This window comes from Parasteatoda tepidariorum, chromosome 6 (genome assembly GCF_043381705.1).
Source record: "Parasteatoda tepidariorum isolate YZ-2023 chromosome 6, CAS_Ptep_4.0, whole genome shotgun sequence".
Taxonomy (NCBI): Eukaryota; Metazoa; Arthropoda; class Arachnida; order Araneae; family Theridiidae; genus Parasteatoda; species Parasteatoda tepidariorum.
This window is the reverse complement of record NC_092209.1, coordinates 19,747,857-19,770,307: the sequence shown is the minus strand read 5'-3', so window position 1 is coordinate 19,770,307 and position 22,451 is coordinate 19,747,857. Positions and strand designations below refer to the sequence as shown.

The 22,451-nt window shown below is 30.8% G+C and overlaps 1 protein-coding gene across 1 annotated transcript; it reads left to right on the top strand.

The window, feature by feature from the left end:
• Positions 1-1,205: 1,205 nt before the first annotated feature.
• Positions 1,206-18,658, top strand: LOC122268285 (astacin-like metalloprotease toxin 1; the record flags this gene model as incomplete). The annotated part of the gene is given in 10 exon segments (XM_043055999.2): positions 1,206-1,257; positions 4,144-4,173; positions 4,263-4,309; positions 6,133-6,208; positions 9,339-9,456; positions 10,962-11,137; positions 14,096-14,323; positions 15,786-15,923; positions 17,002-17,252; positions 18,525-18,658. Coding segments are annotated over 10 exon segments (1,197 nt in total). The 3' UTR covers positions 18,612-18,658.
• Between the last annotated feature and the right edge of the window lie 3,793 nt (positions 18,659-22,451).

The following is a 22,451-nucleotide window of genomic DNA, read 5'->3' as shown; positions in this document are numbered from 1 at the left end:
TGATGCTCATTTTGGAGGCAAAATTTCTTTATTCTTCAATTATTTGCTCTTTAATGTAGTTTCCGCAATGATTTATGTTATTAAATATTACGACGCATTCAAAACAGGATTAATTTAGTAAACAGAGATACGAGCTTGATTCGCAAAGTGAATAATTTAAAATAAAGATTTTCTCCTTGAGGTTTGGCGAGCATAAACGAGTAGATGGAGTCTACTAGTATAACTATATTTTAATCTGAATCAAGAAGAGTATTGGTTAACATTATAAGCTGTTGATTTAGTTAAGAACACATGCTCAAACACTTTTCATATTTCATAAGGGTACTTTTATCACCATTGCAGAGTTGCGTTTACACAACATAAGAATGGAGTGGGTTAACAAAACAGATAATTTTGCTGTCCGTCTTTACTTTTTCTTCATTAATTTTCTTTTTATAATTTACTGTTTGTCTTTTCGTCTTAGGTAAAACAACCCGAAAATACAAAGTTAATATCTGTAACACAGACGGGGGGCTGTTAAAATAGTACTTTTATTGCTCAAAAATCAATGAAATATTAAGCCCGCATTTGTCAATTTTGTAAATTCTCTTGGTAACAAAAATAAACGAATCACGAACTCCTGTCTTATGCTTACGTAAGAGCATTGCAACAGCACCTCTCTTGTTTATTTGTTTAATTTTAACTTTTTATACAGTAATTTAATTTAATTAAAAGATTTAACTCTGCAGAAAACAAATTTTAAGTTTTAATTTGCTTTTAAAAATAAATATTAAAAAAACTTTTCAGTAGACGGTTAGGATTTTTTGTTTTCTCATTTTTTCTTTCCACCTATATTTCAAGCTTGAAATTTAACCAAAAATAATTTTTCCATTTTTTTTTACATTTAAAAACTGGAAAACCAGGAAATTTTAATGTATTTTACGAGGCCTTCCTCCCCTCTTGTCAGCAAAGATAAACAAATCACAGACACACTTTATTTGATGTTTACGTAATATTTGAAAGGCCCCAAAAGCGTTAAGCTGACAATTGTACAGCATATGACAGAAGAGTCCATACTTGTGATTTCTGACATGTGTGATTTTTCTCATGAATTGCATAGCTATCAAAATAATTATCTCTTAAATGCCCGTACATAAATATGAGATTGATGCATATTATCTTCCTTCACTAACACCAGTGAAGGAAAAAGGCTGGGGAAAAAGTATTTCATAATGGCTTACTGTTGGGCCTTAATGTTTGTTGGTATTTTATATCAAAGTAAGTTCTTTTGCAGTTTTAAAATTATTGATATAGCGTGTATGTAAAAACCAATCTCTTTAATGAAGGTTAAAATAAATTTAAATTTTTGTTTCAGTTTTTATGCTTAATTTCTTGATGCACAATGTATTAATTTTGTTTCATTTCATAACTATACCAGGCATAACCCATTAACTCGTCCGCACGAACAGTACTTTTTAAAAGTTGGTTCTTTTTTTTCAAAAAGTAAAAAATGCTAGTTGATGCGATACATATTTAATATTCAATTTAAAGGAACACGATGGCTTAATCTACAATATATAAATAGTAAAAACATTCATAATAGAATCAAAGAACATCATATGTAGACCGGGCCTCTCTGGCCAAGCGTCTACCCGTTTCAGGTTCGAACCCCGAAGCAACCCTGAATTTTATTTTCGTTTATGTGCTAATGCCCAGCCACAAACAGTGATTATATGTGAAAAAAATTTTAACACTTATTTTTCATACCAAGTGATTGCTTCTATCTTTCATCTCTCATTTCAGATTTTTTTTTTTTAAAAACCGCTCTTTGACAATAAGCCCATAACCAAAATATTTCTATCATTAATATTTAGATATCTAAGTATTTCAGTTATTAATATTATCGTAAGCAATTCAATCTCGTTTCTGCAAAATAAGTCTTAAAATGAAACACTTAATCTACCACATTTTTGCTTTTTGAAATAAGGAACTCGTCCTATTTGCTAATGGAGTACACTATACTCTGTTGCAAGTTAAGCAAAACCATTATCGCTATGGAGAGAACCTGTTTACATCTAAGTGCAAGCCAAATGTATGCTAAGCTCCAAGCACGAACGAATTTTAAGATAGTCAACTTTTAAAACGACGTTGCACGATCTTTTTATTGCTTCAGGAATAAAATTCCTTTTCGACGAGTTTAACTTTTAAATGCTTTTATATTGTCTTAAAAGCATTATTATATAATTTGATAGCTAAATAAAACGGAACAGTATTCAATAGCGGATGATTACTTAAGTCCTTTACCGCAATGGAGTTTTCTTAACTTGCAACGGAATATAGCTTGAATATCTAACTAAAAATAAATCATTTAGTGCCGTTTCAAAGCTGAAAAAGGGTAATACCCAGAGATATATATTTGGTTTAAAATTACATGAACTACTATTTTTCATTATTACTTTTTAATAACTACTCATGATTATATGATGATTTATTCATTTATTTCTTTTTACACGTGTGTTACATAAATACCTGCAAAACGCAATTAAAATTCACTAAACAGCTATTCTAAGCTTCAAATTCTTAAAATTGCTAAAAGAAAAAAGTCTGCTTCCCAATTACTTCACATTGCGTTACCTTTGTTAAAACTTACTTGAATAAAAATTGCATCTAATATAATTTTGCTCTGCTATATATAATTTTTTAACAATACATTACAATTACATGTTATACAATTAATTAACAATACGTAACCTTTGTCAAAACTTATTTGAATGAAAATCTATCATCTAATACGATGTTGAATATCATCTAATACTATTTTATATAGTTTCAAAAAAAACTTTCAATTTTTACTTTTTATTTTTTTGAAGTTTGTTCAATTTTTTAATTATTCTTGCGCTATATAATTTTAATTTTGCATCACATTTTAGAATTCATATTAGGCAGTTTTTAGTAATGAAAAAGCTCCTTTAAATTTTAATCCAGCATACAATTAATAGATCTTGTAAAATCATAAATATCTTTCCGGGTATTGGCCCGTATACTGGGAATTTCTCATAATATCTACATGAAAGGATTTAAGAGATGTCAAGAAATCGAAAAAAAAAATAAATAAAAAAAAAAATGCACTTCTCTCTTTTTAACTTTCCGTATTTATTTTAACATTACAACTTCTATGAAAAGGTTAAATAGCTTTAATGTTTCCGATAGTATACTCGATTTTTTTCATGTATTATTTTAATTCAAAAAGATCTGACGATTTCAATTGAAAAAGACATAATAATTTCAATAAATATCATTTTGTATTAATTTTTCTAAACCCCTCTTTTGTTTGAAAACAGGTATCTTATGAGCAAAACTAACCCAAAGCAAGCTACTGAAATTATAAAAAATTTATAGCACACTTTTTTTTTCTTCTTTTTTTTGTTATTCGAAAGCATTAGAGAGAGTAAAAATTACAGCGTAAATAAACGATAAAGTAGAGAAACAACAATTTCTCCCAAACTTTGCCTGCTACATTTTAGCCCTAAATTTAAAAGAAATTACGTATTAATAAGGAATAATTTCTTATGATTACTTTACGAATAAGTTGTGTTCTTATTCATTTATACTTACTAATAAGATGGATTTGAAAACATAAATTTTGATTTTAAAATGAATAAAATGGAATAATCAGGATTGAAATGTTGATTGAGTTTGAGAATGTACTGATATGTGTGATTTAATTTTCAGAAAAAGAAGAAGATTCTAAAAATGTATTTATACACTAAGTAAAATAATGGTTAGTCCAAAAAGTGACACACTTAGCTTCGTATAATTATTGCAAAATGTCCTTCTTTATCAGGCTTTTCTGTGGAACCACAATAAACAAAAGTATTTTTAGATTTTTGGCTAAAAATTATAGTATCGATTTTCTTCAATTGAAATAACAAGGAGAAACGAAAGTTTGAAAATACTCTCTCTTGATTCGCTCTACATTCATCTGGTAAAAATTATCGCGATGTGTGCGTTCTATTATGTTTCATTTTTAAGGTATTTAAACTTTCAGCGGATTGCCCGATTAATTTTTAAAAAAAATTCACTTTCACATTATTGTATGAATGATATTAGAATACTCATTTTATTATTATTCGAATTAATCCGATTTAAATTCATTATTTTCAGATGCTTGGGCCAACCCTATGGAAAACGAAGGTAAAAATACCACTTTCCCCATACTAAATTTATATTTTTATTTAATAATTCTTCAAGTCAGTGAGTTCTAAATTTTCATTATTTTACAGGCTTATTTGAAGGTGATATTGCTGGTATCGACCCTTATGCATTAACGGTAAGAGAGTTGTTTCCTGATTGCATTTAGTCTCTTTTTTAAACAAAATTTTTTTTTTTATTCATAAACCTGCCTGCTTGCCACAAGGACCATCAGAGGTTGTCTGCTCTCTAATATTTTTCTTCAAATAAATCGTAAATCAGAAAGTAATCACATCTTGTCCAGTTAAACACGAAATACACACATTTATTAAAACAATATTTGATGTATTTTTATAATATTAAACCTATGTTAATGGGCTCTGATTATGAATAATTAACTGCGATGGCATTAACGGCGAGAAAAAAAGAGGTCTGTAGATTACTATTTCCGATTAATTTTCACACTGAAACCTTATTACCACTATTAAAACTTTCAAGAGTTGTACTTATGTACTGTAGAGTTATCTACACCATATTACATTAAATCACAAAACATGTAAAAACATAAAATGTGTTTAAAAAAACATGAAACAAGTTAAAAATATAAATGACATTTACTGGCTAGTAGGCTTTTTTTTTAAACTTTTTTAATATTTTAAAAAATGATATCGAGTATAAATCAAAATAATCTCATGAAAAGATAATTCGATGCTAAAACAAATAAATAATTAAAATGAGCGCTAACATTCAAAAAATTACAGGGCATTCATTTTATTTATTAATTTTTTCAGATATTTTAATTTTAATTTAAGTCTCCCAATCTGGTGAAATACATAACACTTGGAAAAATCTTTTAACGGTAAACTTATGTGGACGATTCCATGAAAATAATTCTTTGTCAAATGCTTGTTGTTGTTGTTGTTAATTTACGTCGCACTAGAGCTGCACAATGGGCTATTGGCGACGGTCTGGGAAACATCCCGGAGGATGATCCGAAGACATGCCATCACAATTTTGATCCTCTGCGGAGGGGATGGCACCCCCGCTTCGGTAGCCCGACGACCTACGCGCGAAGTCGAGCACTTTACGGTAGCACAGTTTAACGAGGACCCATACCGCACACCCTCGGTCCCTACGCAGACTGATCCAAGTGGTCACCCACCAGTCAAATGCAAACACTGACAGCTGCAAAACGAATTAATTCAATAAATTCAATATTAAATATTTTTTAATATAAAAAAGCTGTGAATTAAAGTTGTCCTAATTGAACTTTTGAAACATTTGCTCGGTATACCCATCCACTAACACTTCTAGCCTGTCTTATAAAAAGGTCATATTTTTAAGTATAGATGTCAGCAGCATCTACAATCTGCAATCAGTTAAGCTTTTTAAAAATAGCCCACCTGCATCACGATGTGTGGTGTGGATGGCTTGACCGAGGCTTAACCGCACCAGATGCGCAGCTGCCAACTTTCTATGCTTTTTCGTAAAACTTTACACTAGTGGAAGCTAAGTTAATGTTTTAATGTATTATTTTTTATTCATTTAAGCTTATTTTTCACACCACCACATAAATGATTTAAAAGCTCATAAGCAACGCCACTTTTTTCCAGTTCTCTCGTAATGAAGCTATTAAAATTTTGGCAAAATTACCCAAAAGTTTGACAGCTTTGGTATTTAAATGTCTACCACTTTGCAAAATATCTTGCAGAAAGCGTAGTTGTTGGCAGGCCTTCAGATGCGATTAGCTCCAGCCAAGCTTATGCATTTTCACGAAAGCTCACGCTTAGTTTAGCTAATTACAATTGTAAAAGCAATTTTGTAATTTGTGAGCTAATCTGATTCAAACAATAGCAAGCAGCAAAATTTTTTAATATTATGTTAATAAAATAATCAAATGCAACGAAATATTTAATGGGAAATTTTTTATTTACTTTTATTCAAACTTGATTTTTATTTCAGGATCGAAATGCTGTTGTTGATCCTGCAGAGTTATGGCCAGATGGTGTTGTTTATTATGAAATTGACTGGAAATTAAGTAATTTGTCTAATTGATCGATTAATTGCAAAGATCGTCTTTGTCAATTTATAGATAAGACATTAATAGATTATACTCCGATATCGGGATATGAGATGATATGCCGTTTCCAATTACAATATTGGCTTATGAATTTTTTGCTTTTTAAATACTTTCTCATTTTGATAGCATTGGATCATTTAAGTAATAATTTTGTCAAAAAATTAGCAGTTATAATGAACTGTTAATTATGTTAACTATTATATTGTTAAAATTAACTATTTTTCTGTTAATTTAGATATAAAAATTTACTAATAAAAATTGACCTCTAGTATAATGGTCAATAATATGTAGAATAAGGAGCGCAGAATATGTAGTTTTAGAACATACATAGGATTCACTCCAGGCAAACAAATACAAATTTTAAACAGGGATGATACGACAATATTTTTATATGACAAGATTTTAAAGTCAATAATCTTACAGCTGTTCGATCCCTAAACGCTAAAGTGGTATTTTTAACAATAAATTTACACGAGGCAATTTTTAAAAATTGATGTGATAATGAAAGTGAAACAAATGGCAATATTTTTATATAGAAAATTTTTAAAGTCAATATTCTTAAGTCTGTTCGATCCGTAAACGCTAAAGTGGTCTTTAAACAAAAAATTCCTATTCGCGAATGTTTTCCGATTTTAATCATGTTCTTTTTTACAAAGCTACCCAATCTCCTGACTTTTCCGGAAGATCTTTCTCTTTTAATAATTATTTCTTAAGTAATAATATATGTGTTAATATTTTTTATCTTCATTTAACAAATTTGATTTATGATTGCGTCCACAACTACATATAAATAATTTGAATGAATATAAAAATCTCTCTTAAAAATAATGAGTATTAATACATAGATAAAATAATTCCCACTTATAATTAAAACTTCACTTGTTATATGGCTACCATTTCGAAGAATTTTAACAAGATAGTCACACATTCAAATAACATGTTTATAACTTGAAAATGTACACGCATTGTATTGAGAAATTCGGGTTTTTCCATGAAAATTTTATTTCCATATTTAAAGTGGTAGCGAAAGAAATATTATTCCATTAAACGTTTTGAATTACAATTATAAATGAGTTTGAAAAACTACTACACATAATTAATTACAACAAATATATAAAGCATAAGTCTTTACGATAGCGAACTTCAATTTGGTCAAAATACAAAAATATTTTTGAGTAAGATTGTTTTTCGGTAATTGTTTTACTATCACTTTGAAAATCCATTCTCGGTAGGTAGGTACTTTATTTACATCGCACTGGAGCTGCATAATGGACTATTGCCGACGGTCTGGGAAACATCCCTGAGGATGATCCGAAGACATGCAATCGCAATTTTGATCCTCTGCAGAGGGGATGACTCCACTGCTTTGGTAGTCCGACGACATGAGTGCAAATTCGAGCACTTTGTCGTAGAACAATTTAACGAGCACCGATATCGCGCACCCTTGGCTGATCAAAGTGGTCACCCACCCGCTTACTGACTCCAGCGAGTGATACTTTACTTCAGTGTTCTACTGGGAACCGTATCTTAGCAATCAGTCCACTGCGGGGCCAATTCTCGTAAAGCGTGAAAATTGTCAGGTACGCTTTTGTAATTAACTGCTAATGTATATTAAGTAAAAAAATATCCGCTTCAGAACATTTACAGGATTCCCACGAAAGTCACAAATTTTAAATAGCTGTATGGAAAGTTAAACAAACATAGATATTTTTATAGAGTGTTAACCATTTTGTTATTTTAAACAGTTATAGATTTTTTTAGACTAGTGAAAGCCTTTTCCCTATGATTCGATTAAAATTGTTTACTTACAGACCATATATTTAAGTGGAGTAGGAGCTCTTAATTTTAAAATATTTTGCACTTTATATAAACGCTATAACGTTTGTTTTTATTATATACAAAACTGGAGTATTATCTGTTCTACATTTTGCACTTTTTATAAACGCTACAACGTTTGTTTTTATTATACCGGTAACTTCTCTTTTTATAAGCGCTATAACGTTTATTTTTATTATACCGGTAAATACACAAAACTGAAATGCTTTCTGTTCTCTTTTTATAAACGCTACAACGTTTGTTTTTATTATACCGGTAAATACACAAAACTGAAATGCTATCTGTTCTCTTCTTATAAACGCTATAACTTTTATTTTTATTATACGGGTAAATACACAAAACTGGAACGCTATCTGTTCGGAGAGTCCCAGGAAAATTGGTGGTTGAATCGTAAAGACAATTAAGTATAAGATCGTTTCTATCATTTTCCAGTTCTTTTCATATGATAGTTCTTTGGTATAGTAATAATAATAATTTTGTGAATAATACTTGCTTGTATATTAACCTCTTCGAAACGAGCCAGTCATATATGCATTCTCAGGAGGGCGACAATCAAGGTAAAAAGATAAAGCTGGTAACTAAACCATTTCTTAAGAAGTTTATTTGTAAGTAGGATATTAAAAGTTTGGTTTGTTTAATTCGCCACAACTTAGTTCAAAATAAAAATTATATACTTTGAACTAACGTTGATTAGATGTGTTAAAATTAAAGTGAAAGTAAAAATAAATCTGTCAATTTAGCTATGACTATACATTTCAGCTACCGTTTTTTTTTCCATCCGGATTCTGATTCTGTACGAATGCGTTATTCTGTACGATCTAGTTTATATGCACATTAACCCCTTCCCTCTCGCTCCCGACAAAATCACGAGGTGAGCTTTTGTTTTCTATTTCTCGTGCCCGTGATATTTCCAGGCTAGTGCATTCAAAAACAGTGCACCATAGAAGCTTAAATGTATCAATCTCTTGTACCCTTAATTTTTTTAATTTAGATATTTTACACACTAGATAGCTGCGCCAAGCTATTTTAAATGTAAAAATAGTTTATTTTAAACTAGATGTCAGTATTATCAGAATCTATGTATTTGTGATATGTATCTCGTACTCTTAGCTCAGCTATTTATCCTCTTTGTGAATACACTTGGTTTGTGTTCTATGATAAAATATTTTTTAATATTGTGTTCATTATGGAGTCAGAGTTACTTGGACACGTGAAGTACATACGGAGTTTTAAATTTTTTTTTTAATTTTAGGAGACGTAAAGGACATAATACAGGAAGCTATTGATGAGTACGAATCCAAGACTTGCCTCAGATTTAAAAAAAGAACAGCAACAACCAAAGATTACATCAAAATGACGATTGTCTCTGGGTAAATATACAAATGTCAGATATTTTTAGTACATAATACTTTTACCCTTCTGCAACGTAGTAAACAATCAAAAATTTCTGAATCTCAAAAAAAAAAAAAAGTTTTACATTGCTTTAAAATTTCTCCGCTACCGTCAGCACATTTTCATTTAAAAATTACCTGTCCTGCAACTGTTTGAATTGGTAAAGTCAGAAATAATAAATGGAATGCTGTATTACAAGTATTATTGAAGCTGCTAGTACGTTTTATTTAATTTTTTTATTAAAGATTAATATTTAGGAGTAATAAATATAATTATAATTCAAAGAACACTATTGCTTTTTTCAAATGTTACTAGATAAATTTTTTGAAATTCCTTCTGATGTTTATTTCCCTAGAATCTATTTTATTTTAATAATTTAAATGTTAGAGAAATTCAGGCTTTTTCATTAAATTCCTGCATTTATGAATTTAAAATAATCTACATATAAAAAAATAAATTAATCAAATGTGCAATGCCGTGTTTGAACGTTGGCGAAATAAAAAATATATATATTCTTGAGTATCATTGTAATGTGATTATCAATTCTTTACCACTTGAAAATAGAATCATTCACAAAAAGCTTTTAAGTTTACATATTAATAATATATACAAATATGCTTTAAAATTAATTAAGATGATTAATACTTCTCTTAAATGGGATGTGGCTATGATCTTGATTGATTATTGAAACGTGAAATTTCTTTACGTTAGTTTATTCGTTCGATTTTATTTCGAGTAAGACAAGCCCATCAAGTATCAGTTCTCTTAAGTGACACATTCTATATTCTTATACAAAGATTCTTTCACAAAGATTTTAATTCTTTCACTATATATTTCTTGCTTAACCCAAAGACAGGCATGAAGCCTTGTAGAACATGAACAAACTAATTATGCATCGAGTTTGCAGGTACACAAAACGAAAATATATGCCGGTCACGATAAAATACATAAACATATAATAAATCTAAGTTAAGTAAAAAAACGTAGATGAGAAATAATTAGATTTCAACATATTCGATGTGTGATACGGTGATGTATTTTATTAACTCTACGTTAGTTAACATTCTAAGTTACTCTGAAAACTTAGCTCAAATTTAATACACCATTTCCTTTATAAACGATCAGCTGGAGCTGATGTTATAGATCACATGTGAGGGTATTAGTGATCTTCTTCTTGAATTTCAAGTACCAAATTGTGATGTTTACTATCATCGCAAACCAACTTTAAAAAACAAAAACAAAATTTGTACAATTCAGAACACAGATAACAGTTCAGAAAATGCTGTAATTACTCTGTTAAATTATTACCTGTTGAATTTCTATATTTCACAATATTTTAATTACCTAAATATAAAAAAAAATAATTAATTTGTATTGTGCTAGTGCATTGATAACTAAAATGGAATCCAGCATAACTAAAAATAACTCTGACAAAGATCCAGCATTAGTTGGAATTGCATTATTTTTTTCCTCCTATTAACAGTTGTTGGTCATCTGTCGGACGTAAAGGAGGAGAACAGGAGTTATCTTTGAGCGAAGGATGCCATGACAAAGTATCTGCTGTCCATGAACTTGGACATGCCATCGGACTTTGGCATGAACACAGCAGATCTGACAGAGATGATTACTTAGAAATTTTGTGGGGAAATATTAAACCAGGTACGATCCAGTATACTTAATTAAAATTAATTACTGTTTCCAAAAATAGTGGGAACAGTACTTACTCTATTAGAAACTAAATCAAAAATAATATACAGTATGATTTAGCATAGCGATGACATATATAGAAGAGGGGCACATCATTGGGCATTAGTGTATACTTACTCTATATTTAACCAAATCAAGAAAAATATACGGTATGTTTCAGTATAGCGATTACAAACTTAGAAAGGACATATAGGGCACATTAAGAGATTAGTGAAATGGAAAGGAACTCACACGTGGAAATGTCATCATACTTTACGCTTAGAACGTTTCTCTATTATAAGCTTCCTGTGTGTCTGACATTCAACTGCATCAATTATTTGTCTAAATTACTTTATTTTTATGATTTCTAAAATTGCGGTAATGACATAAATATAGGCTCAGAAATTGCTGTTTTATCGTAATTTAATGATTTAGAGACTAACTCTGCGAGCTAGACAAATTAGGTTTGTTTTTGATACGGTACGATACGGCGATACGTTCGTAAATGCTGTACTGAATGATCATGTGAAAAGACAACATTATAAACATTATGTAAATACAATGGAAGCTATATGCATAACCACCAATAACTACCGAATGTTAATTGTTCCTACTGGTAGTATAGGCCATTGCGCCCTGAGTTTCCCGATTCATGTTTCAGTGTTCAGTGACAATAGCTTCAGAATCTATCCACTACCATCTGATCAACATTTTGAAGTATAACACGTAAAACCGAAATTTAATAACTTTTTGTGAAATTATGCGCGTTAAATGGGCTTCTTCGCGTTGACTCACGAGTAAAAATATTTCTCAAAAGAAAAAGCTATTCCCAGGCAATTATAAACAATTGAGTAAGTTTAAATCAAGAATTGAGATGATTATGTCGAACCATGTAAGTTAAATCAGATTTAATTGGGTACATGTAAGCGACGTCACGCGTTTGTGCCAAACCTGATTGGATTCTGAATCCATAAATGCCAGGATTCGTTTATGATGACGTCACTTGCAGGTATCCGATTGACTTTATTTTTCGCACTTATTTATTAAAAGAATCGTATCTCGTCAGTAACTATAAAAAGTTGAACAAAACTATAACTGCTAATTGAAATAGTATGTGTATTTCAAAGAAAGCTGCAAAATAAAATAATTCTGAAAATAAATTTTAAATTAAAAATATTCTCACTCATGCAGAGGTAAAGTAAAGCAGTTAAAAATATTTCTGAAAGCATTAGAAAACTCAAGACGAAAAATATATGATTGATTATAATTTTAAAAAAAAGGAAATGAAATAACATGTACCGATAGTACCTGTTTAAAATTTTCATTCACTTCATAAATATACAAATAGGAGCCGATATGTCTCAAGTGCTTCAAAAATGGGCACNTAGTGGACAACATATGCAAATTTTGCACGGTTTGGCTTACTTTTGAAAGAGTTATCGCTATTTTTGTGATTTTTCCTTAATTTATGATAACCAGTGTAGATTTTAGAGCTGAATAATTTGTTAGAACCAATTCTCTTTAGAATATGATTTTGAGGAATAGGAATTGGTTCAAAAAAAGTTTAAACTAACAGATTCACTTATAGAAGTTTCTGTTTGAGACGGTATACACTCCGAGTACGGCTATAGCCCTCATCTGCCTACATCAGATAGCCTCCACACAGTTTCTTATAAGTAGTCTGCGCAGACTATTTAAAAAGTGAACCAGTAGTGCGCATGAACCCAAATTCAATTTTTAAAGTACCGATATAAATTATGTGTCACGATGTTCCTTGCCCGTAGGGCTATCTACACCTTCATCTAAGAAAATTAATTGAGTAAAAGTAAATGATTAAAAGTACTTGAGATAAATTCCTCATATATATTTGAGAATTGAATTTGTGGTGGTAGACAAGTAAATAAGACAAACCAATCATATTCATAAATTAAAGAAATTTTTAGAGATATATTTGCTACCATTTTCTCAATTTTACTGGATTTTGTAATCAGTATCTCTTTTGTAAACTGGCGTACATTCATAATAATTCGATTGGACTACTTATAAAAACAGTGTGGAGGCTATAGCCGTCATTGCGGGAACGTGTTCACGATACGCCCATACAGTGTGACACACTGTATCACAATCTGAGTTTCCGATTCCCGTTTAGTTGTGGTAGTTCAGTCACATTTGCTTTCAGAATCCACTACCTTCAGATCAACATTTCTGAAATATAACTCGTAAAATCGAAATTTAATAATTTTTTGTGAAATTATACGCGTTAAATAGGCTTTTTCGCGTTGATTCATCAGTAAAATTATTTCACAAAAGAAAAAAAAGCTATTCCCAGTTATTTATAAGCAACTAAGTACTTTCAAATCGAGAAGTGAAGTGATTATGTCGAACTATGTGAGTTAAATCAGATTTAATTGGATACATGTAAGCGACGTCACGCGTGTGTGCCGAACCTGATTTGATGACGTCACTTGATTGACTTTATTTTTCGCACTTATTTATTAAAAGAATCGTGTCTCGATAGTAACTATAAAAAGTGGAACAAAATTTTAACTGCAATTTGAAATAGTACAAAAAAAGCTGTTAAATCCTAAAAACAAAATGATTCAGAAAAAGAATTTTAAATTAAAAATATTCTCACTCATACAGAGGTAAAATAAAACAGTTGAAAATATTTCTGAAAACGTTAGAAAACTCAAGACGAAGAATATATTATTGATTATCATAAAAAAAGGAAATGAAATAATAAGAAATAATAGGTACCGATAGTACCTGATTAAAATCTTCATTCACTTCACAAATACACAAATAGGAAATAAGAACTGATATATTTCAAGTGCTTCAAAAATGGGCACCCATTTTCAAGACTTGCTAGACTTATTTATTTAATGTACTTATAGTATCAGAAATTGTTGAAACTTTCATTTTTTTTCAAAGGTTCCGAGCACAACTTTTTGAAATTGAAACCCTGGGAGAATAATCTGTTGGGAGAGAAGCTTGATTACAAGTCCATCATGTTGTACGGAGAATACGCATTTGCCAAAGACCGAAAATCAATGACAATGAGGCCACGAGAAGAAGGTGCCGTCATTGGACTTATCAATAACAAACCTGGACTCAGTGATAGCGATGTTAGACGAATCAACCGATTGTATGAGTGCAACGGTATGTATAATAATGGTGTTCCCAATATAAATGTAAACTTCCGATAAACTACTTCTGACTAGAAAGTACACAAATATGCCTTCTCGGAAAACCTTTCTATGAAACTAACCCACGTTTGTGTTATATGGAGAAAGAAACCACTGAAATTTCTCACGGTTAGAATGACAGCAAAGGAGCTCTAACCCCTGATCTGTCTACCATTGAGGACATTTCACGTCAGCACTGTGGTCAGTGCAAGCCGGGTGTGGAATTCGAATCGACCAATCATCGCTTGGTTTCGCTCTAACTCCTGAACCACCACGGCTCAATTAAGCATCATTGACTACAATAATCGTTTGTCGATATTTTACGCTCTCTTAAGCGAATTAGTATCATTTTTCTATTAATTAATTGTGTTTTAGTACACAACTTATTTTTTTTCTTAATTTCAATTACCGCTGATTTTAAATTATTCAGTTTTGTAGTAACACGTTCTCAAAGAATAACTATAAACAAAATAAACACATGGTTTCAGATAAACTTATAAATGTTATTTTGGTGACGTAATTCGCCCATTCAACCACGATCATGTTGATCGCTCAAATAACCTGGCATAACGAATAAAAAATTATTAAGTGTTACAAAACATACAATAAACATCCTTTTTGATTAGATCTATAATCTGGCAAATATCACTGTTGTTATCTTTAAAATATTTGACGATACTGAATCGCCTATAATTTATTTTAAAACAATGGATTCGGCTAACCAATGGGAAAATTCCATTTTCTAAATGTCTCTGTATTAAAAATATAATTTTTAAAAAATCAAAAATCGGCCTTCGTAATTTGTTTACAATTGTACTCATTTCCCTTGGTGTTGAATGTCGTATTTTTAGAGCTTACAGTAAACCTGCAATCCGGTATACAACACACATAAATACCCAAATTCCTTATTTTATTACATGTATGGATTAAGCAAAATAGTCTTTTAGAACTTTAAATTAAACGAGAGATTAGCTGTACTTGAACTAATTTAAAAAGTTAACTCGAAAGATTGGTTTGTTTAACACCGAATATAATCTCTTTAATTGTCGCCACACAATTGAAAGTCAAGATTTACCACAATCAAGTAGTTATTCCCATGCATCGACATTTCAGTATATGGCACTTTTTTTATTATCTTTAAGTTATTTAGGTTTGTAGAAATACGTTTTCATAAGAGTAACTATGAGGAAAATGAACGCAATACTAATTCAGTGGCACCGATCCCATGTGCCCCACTCCCTTTGGTTTTACTTGAAGAAAAAATATCAAACAAAAAAAAATAATAACGAATTAGGAAATAAAATCCCAGTGAAACTCTTTTTTGAATAAATAGAGCTGTAAACTAATAAACATGTCTGGTGTTATCTTGTAAATAATTGTGAGAAAAAAATTAAAATTTCATTCATAAGTGCATTTAAATTTTTTTTTCCTTTTAGGAGAAAAACGACCACCACCCCCTGAAGTGCCCGATTTCAAATGTGATTTTGAAACTGACATGTGTGACATGGTTAATGCTGAAAACAATGGAAAGGCAGAATGGAGAATAGAGAAAGGAACATTAGGAGGCCGAGACGGTAAAACTCGCCAATAGACATAAAATGCTTACATAGCTTGTACTATATTAGGAAATATTTTTAAAGGGCTTTTAAAACAATAATAAAAATAGAAAGAATTTTCTAAAAAGCAAGCTACTTCGCACTATACGAAAACATATTAGATCTACCGGAAAGTTCTGTCTTCGAAAGTAAACGATTTTTTACTTTAATGTAAAAGTTCTTTTGAAACGAGAGTGAAAATGATAAGCGTTTGTAGTCAAATTTTTTTAATATTTAAAAAAGTACTCCAATGCAGCATTACCTGGGCTCATAAAAATGCGCAAAAAATGAGAATAAGGCAGTGATTTTGATAATTTTCATCTAGGTGGAAAAATGTCCCCAAATTAGCAAGTTTTAAAAAAGTTTATTAACTTTTAAAATATTTAAATAGGGCCAGGATAGCCTGGTTGGTAGGATGCTGGACTCACGTTCGTGAGAACGGAAGTTTAAATCCAGCTGACCGAAGACTCTCCGTGTAGTAAATGGTGACTGGTGAACAGTAAATCTGTAGGGTCACAAAGTTCTCCATGTTTTCATAATAAATTATACATCTGTAGGAAATTGTTTGTTCTCTTATTCAGGTCGAAATTACGATCTGTGGAAGAATGAATGGTTGCATGAAAGGGTCCGTTCTATAAACGCGTGTGACGTATGGGTGTGGCAGAAGTAAAATTCTGGGCCTAAGATTGTGCCACTAGAAAACAAGAACAATCACACCCTTTGCCTTAAGGTCTCATGACAACAACAACAAAATAGTTAAGTTTTTTCTCTGTTTCAAAACTCAGAAAATTCTTCACATTAAGATAATATATATAGTTTAAAATCAAAGCACAGCTTTTTTTTAAGTGTAAGGCATATAAACTACGCCTTTTTTTTAAAGCTTATATAAGTCTTTACATCAAGATAGTCATAGTAGTTTGAAATTAAAGTTTTGCTTCGAGTTTAAGTCCCTTTAACTATTGTTTTTTTTAAATTCCTTGGCCAAAAATGTTTGAAAAATACTCTTCAAATGATTACCATTAAGAGTAAACAGAAATTCATTTAATTTTGTTTGCAGGTAGCTATGTTTATGTGAAGGCTTCTGAAGCCTCTTACCGAAAAGTGCGCTTAATCACACCATTTTTTGGTGCCTTTGGTCGGAAGAAAGGTTGTTTCAAGTTTGATGTCTACTTCAATGGAGGTGGTGTTGTTTCCTTGGATGTATCAGTGCACAACATCAATACTTCCAACCTTGTTGTGAAGCACGTGGACAAAAAGGACGAGTGGCAAAGTGTACAAATCAACGTAAATCTAGAAGGAGATGTGAAAGTAAGTTACTATTCGTATACAGAATGTAAGCATTTTACTATTCATAGACAGGGTGGCCACAACCGATAAAAATATAAAAAATGGTAGAGAAAAAGTGATTAAAAAAGTAGCTTTTTCTAATTTCTCTCGACCAAAATGCATTTATAATTTAATGTAAATATATCTGTAAGTTAAATCTAGCCAACTTAATTAGCCGCTATCCACGCACTGACCTGTGTAAACGAGCACCGTATTTAGCCGGCATTCACGCAATGACCTGTGTGAACGAGCGCCGTATTTAGATGGCATCCACGCAATGACCTGTGTGAACGAGCGCCGTATTTAGCCGGCATTCACGCAATTACCTGTGTGTACGAGCGCTGTATTTAGATGACATCCACGCAATGACCTGTGTGAACGAGCGCCGTATTTAGCCGCTATCCACGCAATGACCTGTGCGAACGAGCACCGTATTTAACCGGCATCCACGCAATGACCAGTGTGCATGAGCGCTGTATTTAGATGGCATCCACACAATGACCAGTGTGCATGAGCGCTGTATTTAGATGGCATCCACACAATGACTTGAGTGTAAAAGCACCATAATAAGCCTGAATCCATGAGATGACCCATGTGAATGAGCGAATATGAGCTTTATAAAAATATTTTCGCTTATTTTTGCAAAAATTAATGGAAAAAGAGGGGAGAAATATGCTTAACAAAAATTCTGCGTCAAAGGGTTTAAATCTTAAAATTTATTCTTTTCAATTTCTCCTTGTAATTAAACTTTATTCAACGGCTGAAGAGGGTCGGATAACCTGGTTGGTTAGGCATTGGTTCCATGTCCAAGAAGATATGAGTTTGATCCCCGCCGGCTGAAGTCTCCTCGTGTAGTAAGGGGGCACTGGTGCATGTTAAATCCATCGGGTCACAAAGCCCTCCGTGTTCCCATAACAAATCATACCTCAGAGGGTACTGAATTAAAGACTGATCGTTCTCTGGTTCAGCTCAAAATTACGATCTGAGGATGAATGAATGGATGTATGAATGGGTCCACCCTATAAACGGGTTGTGACGCGTGTGTTGCTGATGTCGTATCCTTGGACTTAAATGGCTCCACTGAAAAACAAGAAACGCACCCTCTGCCTAAAATTCGCTCGGTTGCCTGTTCGGTTTCACCAAACAGGCTTGCTGATATTCGAAAGTGACATTAGAAACAACAACAACTAAAACGAAAGATATCTAGAATGATCATTCCTAATTATTTGTGTAATTTTTCCTCTGTTTTTCTAGTTTTCCTTAGATGCCAAAACTCGGAAATCTGATGGAGAAGGAATCATCGCCTTAGATAACATCGTATACCAACTGAGAGAATGTTAAGAAAAAGAACGTCTTAAAACAAAATGTTCGAAAATAAAATCTAAAAATATATTGTGGTTATATTTATTCACTGAAAACTATTCTAACAATTCATTAGCATTAAGCTAAGAAATTTATTTTTGTTTATCATCATTAATTACGTTTTATCGAGATAAATGATATGGAATACTTCCAAATTATGAAATTGCCCTGCAATGGAACGTGAGCCAAAAAATATTAAGAATGGTGACCAACAGGAAGTAATAAATAAAAAAAATAAAAATTATTAAGATATCTTTGCTTATTTCTGTCAGTTTATTATAAAAATTAAATAATTTGGAAATTTTCTTTAAAACATTATTGTTGATAAATGGTGGTACTGAAAAATGAATAGTTAAATTAAGAGAAATGATTTTAATAAAACGTACATTTTTTTTGTTTACATTTTTGGATCACACTGGCGAGGCGAGACATGATGCATATGTTTCAGCTTAACGTAATAATTTTAAAACTTTAAAAATGCATACAAATAATAAAATTAAAAGCATTCAAACCAACAATCTTTTATTAATTAAGCCCTTCCATGCCGATTTATTCAACCCACTAATTCCCAGCCTCTGAAAAATATCAAAACTGCTAGTTCCATGCTTTTTCGGAAAATAATTTCTAGTAATAGTTATGTTTATATTTTAAAGTGAGATTCTGTGTTTTATAAATGGGGTTTAAAGTCATTTTCCAGACTTTTACATGAAAATGATTCAAAATTTCAAATGAAACGCTACCTTGTCCCAGCTCTATCGTAATAAAGCTTTTAAAATGTTGGCAAAAATTCGGTAAGCTTTAGTTTTTAATTGTACACCACTCTGTAAAATATTTTTCAAAAAGTATAGTACCGTAAACCGGGGCGAGTCTACCCATTTTTTCAGTTTGTCAACTTTCAAGTGGTCAAACTTTTGTAAATATTAAAGAAAAAAGGCTTTTAATAGGTGTTTCGGAATCGCTATTTATCCCTCTTTAAAGCTGTGAAATCGATTTTAGAAAATATTAACAGTTACGCTGTTACTGTATATTTTTATAGAACTGCTGACAAATCTCTCGTATGGGGCGAGTCTACCCATTCTACTAAAATGAATGTTAACATTGTAAATAATCAAATTTTACTATTAAATTGTTATTTTAGTTACTATATAGGATATTTATGAAGTAAAATTCATAACTTTATTATATATTCCATTTTTTTATTCATAAAATAACACAAATTGAGTATTTGATCGATTATCACATTTTGATCACAGTTTTGTTTTTATAATCATTAACATTATAAAATAACTCTTCTGGTTCCCGATGACAATATTTTGAAAGAGTTTTTCTCGTTATTTTCAATTCGGCTGCGGCATCTTGAATTGTTATTTGTTTGGCTTTTATCCTTTGGATAGCTTTTTCCATCTCAGGTGGCATTTTTTTGTAACATTTAAATCCATTTGTTTTGCGAATATAATTTCGAACCATCTGTAATAATAAATAATAATTTATTTAACTTGCATTAAATAAAAAAAGTTAATTTTGTAATATAAAAATTGAAAAAATAGGTAAAATAAACATATTTTATATTTACATTTATATTTAACCTATAAATTTTCTTATTAATGATAAATTTATCAATGCAGAATTAAAATAATATACTCAAATTCATTTAAAATGACTTAATTTTAATATAAACAAAGTTCTAAATTATATTATTATGCTTTATTAAAACTAAATACGAATGGATAGACTCGCCCGGCGAATTCTGGCTTTTTGTTTTCAACAGCAAAACTTACATTCTTTTTGTTTTTTCATATAAAATTAATGTAATCTTAGTCTTAGATAAGTTTATCACTTAACCAAAGTGAAAATAGTTATAATAATAATAATATACTTACGGAGCACCAACTAAAAGTTTGCTGATTTTCAATACAAATCTCTCAAAAGACGATTGAACAGGTCGGTTAAAAAGACACCAAATAAATAAAAACGGATCAAACTACTACTGCGCCATCTTCCTTAGAGTCTGAACTAAGTCCTCCGTCGGTAGAAAATTTTTTATTTGCAATTTAAAATAGTGAAAATTAAATAAGACTGAAATGGGTAGACTCGCCCCGGTTAACGGTAGTTGAATATTTGTGAATGGTTAAATGGGAAAAAAAATGCAGTACATATTTTTTAAACTAATTGGATATTTCTTTCCGTTATCTTCCAGTATAATTTCATAACAGCGTTGTGCTTCATCTTGAGATACAAATGCTAATTCTCAGGTGCTGGATGGGGCCAAAAGTGATTTGACCTTTCAGTTGCAGCAAACAAGCATTAAACATCCTGGTAGCATGACCAACAAAAGGTAGCATTTAAGAAAAACTAAAATTTATTTTAACATTTAAAGATGCAAAGATAAAATTTAAAACAGATACATTCTTATTAAACACGTTCACGCCGGAATGCTGGTACTGGAAAAGAGTAAATACTGGTAGAAGAACTATTTCAATATAAGATAATATTCGGGAGGAGTTAATCTATTCTCAACAATAACAATTCACTGTAAGGAAATTTAACACGGCGAAGAAGCAATTCAATATAAAAATTGCATCCGTTAAAAACAATTGGTAGTTATGGATTTTTATTATTCCCGGAAAAAAATTAAAAAATTTAATTTATTGTTACCAGTTTTTACTCCGGTGCGCTGCCAAGATGAGACAATCTAGCGTGACCCACCGGTGGGTCACCACGGCGTGAACGTGTTTAAGTTAAGGAAGTCATCAAATATCTACATCTTTCAGCTTCTTGCTAACGATTCAGTGTTCTTACTTTGTTTCAGTGGCTTTCAGTGAAATATTGAAATTTCAAATCAAAAGATGTCTTGAGATACATTTAAACGTTTTTCCTAAGAAAAAAAAAACAGTATTTAAAAATTATCCTATACAATGAGTTTTAAAGAAATTATGACTAATTAAAATATAAAAAATGTAAATATAGTAATTTGAAAACAAAACAATGAAATTAGTTTTGATGAAATTATACGAAAATAATAAATGTTACACAAGGACTACTGATTACATTTTAGTTCACCTAATGCAGTACGCAATTATATTATAGGACAATGATAAGTCGCATTTTCAGTATTTTTATTAAGTATATACATGTATTACGCTTTCGTGCCGAGTTTATATTTCAGGACCATAATGTCTGAAATAAATTCTATTTAAATTTTGATTCATCGGAATTTTATTTGCAGTCGTTTTCAATACTCTTTTTGCATAATGATGATTCCGTTATAATTTTCATTAAGCATTAATTAAGAAAAAGGACTAAATAAATGAAATTATTTGCAAAATGTACATGGAGCTGAAGCTCCTGGAGACTCATTTTCACAGATTCATTTTCAAAATACAAGTGCACACTTTTTTCACATGCAGCATATAGTTATTATCTCTTTCATGTCATCTGATACATATAATATTCAGACGTTTTTCTTAGGGCTGACGCCGTAAGAAGTAATCATAGACCTAATAAAGTTGCATTGAAATCTCAAAATGCTTATTAAATTGAATGATATTTCGGTTTCATGAAGACATTTTACTGCGCAATATGGATTCATTTTATAAATAAACATTGCATTTCTAATTAATTAATGATAATTTATACGCGAAATGAATCTTTTATTATGTGAAAGAGATTATTGAATGTTCTCAATTGTTAAGAAGGGCTAATCTACAATTTAAAATATTATTTTTTTTTAAGATTTAGTTTTAAGATCCCTTAATTCTATTAAGCTACTATTTTAGATGTCACACCCACACACCACTATATATCGAGATAAATGATATG